Source organism: Triticum dicoccoides, chromosome 3A (genome assembly GCF_002162155.2).
Source record: "Triticum dicoccoides isolate Atlit2015 ecotype Zavitan chromosome 3A, WEW_v2.0, whole genome shotgun sequence".
NCBI lineage: Eukaryota > Viridiplantae > Streptophyta > Magnoliopsida > Poales > Poaceae > Triticum > Triticum dicoccoides.
In genome coordinates, this window is record NC_041384.1 from 706280861 (window position 1) to 706288617 (window position 7757).

The following is a 7757-nucleotide window of genomic DNA, read 5'->3' on the forward strand; positions in this document are numbered from 1 at the left end:
TAAAGACAACCACATTCACTTTAAATAGGGCACCACGTAATTCCGATGAGATGACACCATATGAACTATGGTTTAGAGAAACCTAAGCTATCATTTCTTAACAGTTTGGGGCTGCGACGCTTATGTGAAAAAGTTTCAGGCTGATAAGCTCGAACCCAAAGCGGATAAATGCATCTTCATAGGACACCCAAAACAGTTGGGTATACCTCCTGTCTCAGATCCGAAAGCAATAAGGGATTGTTTCTAGAATCGGGTCCTTTCTCGAGGAAAAGTTTCTCTCGAAAGAATTGAGTGGAAGAATGGTGGAGACTTGATGAGGTTATTGAACCGTCTCTTCAACTAGTGTGTGGCAGGGCACAGGGAGTTGTTCCTGTGGCACCTACACCAATTGAAGTGGAAGCTTATGATAGTAATCATGAAACTTCAAATCAAGTCACTACCAAATCTCGTAGGATGACAAGGATGTGTACTACTTCAGAGTGGTACGTAATCCTGTCTTGGAAGTCATGTCGCTAGACAACAATGAACCTACGAGCTATGGAGAAGCGATGGTGGGCCTGGATTCCAAAATGGCTCGAGGCCATATAATCCGAGAGAGGATCCATATATGAAAACAAAGTGTAGACTTTGGAAGAACTACTTGATGGTCGTAAGGCTGTTAGGTACATATGGATTTTAAAAGGAAGACGGACAATGATGGTAAGTATCACCAATTAAAAAGCTCGACTTGTCGTTAAGATGTTTTCGGACAAGTTCAAGGAGTTGACTACGATGAGACTTTCTCACTCGTAGCGATGCTAAGAGTCTGTTGGAATTATATTAGCAATTACTGCATTATTTGTGAAATCTTGCAGATAGGATGCCAAAAACCATTGTTTCCTCGACGATTTGTGAGGAAAGGTTGTATGTGATACAACCGGAAGGTTTTGTTAATCCTGAAAGATGCTAATAAGTATGCAAAGCTCCAGCAATCCTTCTAAGGACTGGAGTAAGCATCTCGGAGCTGGAATGTATGCTTTGATAAGATGATCAAAGTTTTGGGTGTATACAAAGTTTATGAGAAACTTGTATTTCCAAAGAAGTGAGTGGGAGCACTATAGAATTTCTGATAAATATATGTTGACATATTGTTGATCAGAAATGACGTAGAATTTCTGGAAAGCATATAGGGTTATTTGGAAAGTGTTTTTCAATGGAAAGCCTGGATTAAGCTACTTGAACATTGAGCATCAAGATCTATAAGGATAGATCAAAACTCTTAATGGTACTTTCAAATGAGCACATACCTTGACATGATCTTGAAGATGTTCAAAATGGACCAGTCAAAGGAGTTCTTGTCTGAGTTGTAAGGTATGAAGTTAAGACTTAAAGCTCGACCACGGCAGAAGAAAGAGGAAGGACGAAGGTCGTCCCCTATGCTTTTGTCATAGGCTCTCTATAGTATGCTATGTTGTGTACCGCACCTGAAGTGTGCCTTGCCATCAGTCAGTCAAGGGGTACAAGAGTGATCCAAGAATGGATCACAGGACAGCGGTCAAAGTTATCCTTAGTAACTAGTGGACTAAGGAATTTTCTCGATTATGGAGGTGGTAAAAGAGTTCGTCGTAAAGGGTTACGCCGATGCAAACTTTGACACTAATCCAGATTATTCTGAGTAGTAAACTGGATTCGTGTAGTAGAACAGTTATTTGGAATAGCTCCAAATAGAACGTAGTAGCTGCATCTAGGAGATGACATAGAGATTTGTAAAGCACACACGGATCTAAAAGGTTCAGATCCGTTGACTATAACATCTCTCACAAGCATAACATGATCAAACCCAGAACTCATCGAGTGTTAATCACATGGTAATGTGAACTAGATTATTGACTCTAGTAGACTCTTTGGGTGTTAGTCACATGGGGATGTGACCTTGAGTGTTAATCACATATCGATGTGAACTGGATTATTGACTCTAGTGCAAGTGGGAGACTGTTGGAAATATGCCCTAGAGGCAATAATAAATTGGTTATTATTATATTTCCTTGTTCATGATAATCGTTTATTGTCCATGCTAGAATTGTATTGACAGGAAACTCAGATACATGTGTGGATACATAGACAACACCATGTCCCTAGTAAGCCTCTAGTTGAGTAGCTCGTTGATCAATAGATGGTTACGGTTTCCTGACCATGGACATTGGATGTCATTGATAACGGGATCACATCATTAGGAGAATGATGTGATGGACAAGACCCAATCCTAAGCCTAGCACAAAGATCATGTAGTTCATATGCTAAAGCTTTTCTAATGTCAAGTATCATTTCCTTAGACCATGAGATTGTGCAACTCCCGGATACCGTAGGAGTTCTTTGGGTGTGCCAAACGTCACAATGTAACTAGGTGGCTATAAAGGTACACTACAGGTATCTCCGAAAGTGTCTGTTGGGTTGGCACGAATCGAGATTGGGATTTGTCACTCCGTATAAACGGAGAGGTATCTCTGGGCCCACTCGGTAGGACATCATCATAATGTGCACAATGTGATCAAGGAGTTGATCACGGGATGATGTGTTACGGAACGAGTAAAGAGACTTGCCGGTAACGAGATTGAACAAGGTATCGGGATACCGACGATCGAATCTCGGGCAAGTATCGTACCGATAGACAAAGGGAATTGTATACGGGATTGATTAAGTCCTTGACATCGTGGTTCATCCGATGAGATCATCATGGAGCATGTGGGAGACAACATGGGTATCCAGATCCCGCTGTTGGTTATTGACTGGAGAACGTCTCGGTCATGTCTGCATGGTTCCCGAACCCGTAGGGTCTACACACTTAAGGTTCGATGACGCTAGGGTTATAAAGGAAGTTTGTATGTGGTTACTGAATGTTGTTCGGAGTCCCGGATGAGATCCTGGACGTCGCGAGGAGTTCCGCAATGGTCCGGAGGTAAAGATTTATATATAGGAAGTCCTGTTTTGGTCACCGGAAAAGTTTCGGGTTTTATCGGTAACGTACCGGGACCACCGGGAGGGTCCCGGGGGTCCACTAAGTGGGGCCACAAGCCCCGGAGGGATGCATGGACCAAATGTGGGAGGGGACCAGCCCCAGGTGGGCTGGTGCGCCCCCCCCCCCACCACCAAGGCCCAAGGCGCAAGGGAGTGGGAAAGGGGGGCAAACCCTAGGGCAGATGGGCCCTAAGGCCCACCCTGGTGCGCCTCCCCCTCTCCCCTCCCCTTGGCCGCCCCTAGATGGGATCTAGGGGGCTGCCGCCACCCCTAGGGAGGGAACCCTAGGTGGGGGCGCAGCCCCTCCCCTTCCCCTATATATACTTGAGGTTTGGGCTGCCCACAACACACGAGTTCCTCTCTATCTTGGCGCAGCCCTACCCCTCTCTTTCTCCTCATATCTCGCGGTACTTGGCGAAGCCCTGCTGGATCACCACGCTCCTCCACCACCACCACGCCGTTGTGCTGCTGCTGGATGGAGTCTTCCTCAACCTCTCCCTCTCCCCTTGCTGGATCAAGGCGTAGGAGACGTCACCGGGCTGTACGTGTGTTGAACACGGAGGTGTCGTCCGTTCAGCACTAGGATCATCGGTGATTTGGATCACGACGAGTACGACTCCATCAACCCCGTTCTCTTGAACGCTTCCGCTTAGCGATCTACAAGGGTATGTAGATGCACTCTCCTTCCCCGCGTTGCTAGTCTCTCCATAGATAGATCTTGGTGACACGTAGGAAAAATTTGAATTTCTGCTATGTTCCCCAACATGCATAACTAAGATGCACACAACCAATCACCTAAAGTCTGATAGAAAGAAAGAAAAAAACGACAAATGGGCGACAGTAGAGTCATATAGACCGACACTATGCCTATGTCGAAAGGGTGGTGGACCGATCCGGAGGTTATGTTGTCATCCATGTTGGGTAAAAATCTCCGTAGCCACCTGCTCTAATCGCATACACACCGCCTTGAACAATGGTTGGTACTCCACTCGTTGTAGCATAGACCACGTATGAAGCGAGTGTGTACAACGGAAAATAACCTGCAAAGGAGAAGCATTTTTATTATTGAAAACCAAATCATTTCTACATAGCCAAAGCGACCATAGTAAGGCATACGCTCTCACCTTTATTAGCGTTTTCAACCTATTTGAAATACCATCTAACCAATGACCAAAAATATTAGCGACACTTGTGGGCGGATACAAATTTGACGCTAATTAATCTATAGGTCTATGGTATGTTCTCTTCCAAAGTGTTGTGCTAATTAATTATTATTGAATCCTACTCATGGTTTATTTTAGGGGTTCCTCTTTAGTTGTACCTTAACTTTGCACTAAGGACCTTATTAGTTTTGTAATGGGTTTTCAAGGATCATCGTTAGTGAGATAATTAAAATTTTATCATTGGTTTCTCATCTACCAGTGATTATCAGACGTATTCCTATTACCGGTGTGCGAGTGCATGTAATGTCAGTGTAGATAGAATATCCCGTGGAAACCAAATTACACTGGATAACGGTGAAACTGCATGAAAACATTGTTTTAAAGTTTTTTAAATAAATCTTGAAAAGATGGTTTTCAATAAACACGCAAGTGCTCAAAATAAAATCTTGCCTCGCAAATGATTGTGTGTCTGAAATCGGAATTTTGCATGCCCTATTAACATACTTTTTTCCTCGCAAAAGAAACATACTTTAGTTTTTAGATCTTTTTTGCGCTTCCAAATGTAATTTGCATGGAGTTTTATTTGTGCATCGATTTCGACAGGATACTCTCTGGTCCGTATAGGGTAAAGTGCAATTAGATTTAAAAAAAGGGTAATGTGCAATCGCCCATGTAATTGATTTTATTTTTTTATTATACACGGCTCACTATGCAGCAACAAGCCGAGTCTCAAGATGATTGATTGATGGCTTGAGCTGCCCGTAGTGGATAGTATCATAAACTATCATGCATATAATATTAATGTATGATACTGTCTGTCTTCATAATGCATAGTATAATAAATTAGTATGTTAGATAACGGGAGTGGCGTTTTGGCATCTCATCAAATTATCAGTTGGCATACACTATATATACTAGATGTCTGATGAGCAATGCTACACACATGACACTGTTTGAACGGTTTCTGCACGGTGACTGAGCTGAGCCTTTTATTACGTCTGATGCATGGATTAGCACCCTTGGACTAGTCGTCGTGCAAGGGTGGGCTAGCAAGCTGTCGTCCATAAAGTAGTTTCGAGCTGTGATACTCCCGTTACGATTCTGGACAGCCTCGGTGAATGTATACCATGGAGCGTCTACGGCTCTGCGTACGCACATTGCATGCATCTTCCTGTGTACGCACGCTATATTTGGGCACTGTGCGTCCGCCGCACGCCAGACCAATTTAACTATGAGCAGCACACTGGTCACCGTCGACGGTGGTCGCCATTTAATCCGGTGTGCAGAGATGGCACATGTTCGGATGCTAAGACCAGAACCCACACGGTGCGTATAAAAGAGACGCACACACGCGTCGAATCAGTCATCGGTTCCACACTGACAAATCAATCCGTAGTCCCGATCGATCTTCAGTACTGGCCATTGGCGCAAGAAAGATGGCACGAGTCCTCCTCGTCCTGGCCGCCTCGCTGGTCGCACTGGCGTGGCCGGCGTCGTGCCAGCGTCTTCCGGTGCTCGCTCCGGTCACCAAGGATCTCGCCACCTCCCTCTACACCCTCCCCTTCCACGACGGAGCCAACCTCGTCCTAGACATCGCCGGCCCGCTCGTCTGGTTCACCTGCCAGCGTGGCAACCTGCCGGCGGAGCTCCCGTGCAAGAGCCCGACCTGCCGCCTCGCCAACGCCTACCCCGTCCCGGGCTGCCACGCGCCCGGCTGCGGCCGCCATTGGCACGACGACAAGACGTGCACGGCGTACCCGTACAACCCGGTCACCGGCGCGTGCGCTGCCGGGAACCTCGTCCACACGAGGTTTGTCGCCAACGCTACCGACGGGAGGAACCCGGTGAGCCAGGTGAACGTCAGGGCCGTGGCGGCGTGCGCGCCGAGGAAGCTCCTGGCGTCGCTGCCCCGGGGCTCCACGGGCGTGGCCGGGCTCGCAGGCTCCTGCCTGGCGCTTCCGGCGCAGGTGGCGTCCACGCAGAAGGTCGCGAATAAGTTCCTCCTCTGCCTCCCCCGAGGCGGCGCCAACGGCGACGGCGTGGCCATCTTCGGCGGCGGCCCGCTTCACTTCTGGGTGGACCCGTCGGACTACACGCAGTCGATGGACTACACCCCGCTCGTCGCCAAGCAGGGCAGCCCGGCGCACTACATCTCGGTCAAGTCCATCAGCATGGACAACACCCGCGTCCCCGTCTCCGAGCGTGCGCTCGCCACGGGCGGCGTGATGCTCAGCACGAGGGTGCCCCACGCATTGCTCCGCCGCGACGTGTACCGCCCGTTCGTGGACGCGTTCGTCAAGGCTCTGGCCGCACAGGCTGCTCCGGGAGGGCCCGTCGCGCGCGCGGTGAGGCCCGTGGCGCCGTTCGAGCTGTGCTACGACGCGCAGACGCTGGGCAACACGAGGTTCGGGTACTGGGTGCCGAGCGTCACGCTGGCGCTCGACGGCGGGAGGGGCTGGAGGATGCCTGGGGTGAACTCGATGGTGGACGTCGAGCCGGGGACGGCGTGCCTTGCGTTCGTGGAGATGAAGGGGGTGAAGGCCGGGGACGGCAGGGCGCCGGCGGTGATCGTGGGAGGGCTCCAGATGGAGAACATCGTGCTGGAGTTCGACATGGAGAAGAAGCGGCTCGGGATGCGCACGATGCCGTACTATATGCAGTGCAGCCACTTCAATTTCACTCGAAGCGCCTAAACCTTTGCTGCCTCTGCGTGTAATAATAAATCTGTTTATCTACAAGTGTATTACTGGATCATAGCCAACATATGCTGTAGATTATGTAGTAGCCTGAAACACTGGTCATCTGTTCCATCTTGTTTAGTACGAGTAAAATAAAAGCGCATGCCATCTGTTACAAAAAAATGCTACACGTACAGACACATTATACAGGTTTTAGACTAGTCACAATGGAAATAACTTCACTAGTAACATCACACATTTCAATAAAAAATGCTTATATGGCGGCTAATTAATGAAGAGAGAAGGGTTTATGGTAACTTAGGTAGTTACTGTAACATCACACATTTCAAGGCATAATGAATCTATAGCCTAATAAATGAACTTTTTCATGATACCACTAATATGTTACTACCCATTATGAAGGCAGTAACATAGACTAGTAACATCAGCAAGTTACTACTCTATGTTACTCCCCACTGTGAGCAGTCTTACAGGTTGAGGACTACGCGCTCTTTTAATTGCCCTCCCTGATTTTCATCGGTGGGCCCATGCGTCTTAATCAATCCACGGCCAATCAATTTTAAGCAACCTATAAAACCTATGTATAAGTCCGTACGTCTAGCAAAGTCGCTGTTACAAACGGTTCATCAAAAGTAGCTGGTCTCGGCCCGAGGCGGAGCCCTTCACGCCGCGACGTACTACACGTGCGACGCAGCGTGCACCTGAAAGCAAGCAGGAACTACCGGCGGAGAACGGACTCATGCACACGCTTGGATTGGCGCCACAAGACCTGGAGGTGGATGAGGCAATAGTAGACGAACTACAACAGCTATTCGACTCCCCCTGCGCTCGCAACATGTCAGGGTGATAGCGGCGCTATTTGGCAAGGAGGTGCCATCGGGGAACGAGCTGTGTTCGGATG

General features: G+C 48.1%; 1 protein-coding gene across 1 annotated transcript; it reads left to right on the forward strand.

Moving 5' to 3' along the window:
* The first annotated feature begins 5593 nt into the window (after window positions 1-5593).
* On the forward strand, window positions 5594-6944 carry LOC119273373 (chitinase CLP-like). The gene has a single exon (XM_037554550.1). It carries the CDS (start codon window positions 5594-5596, stop codon window positions 6848-6850), a length of 1257 nt encoding a protein of 418 aa, XP_037410447.1. The 3' UTR covers window positions 6851-6944.
* Window positions 6945-7757: the final 813 nt, after the last annotated feature.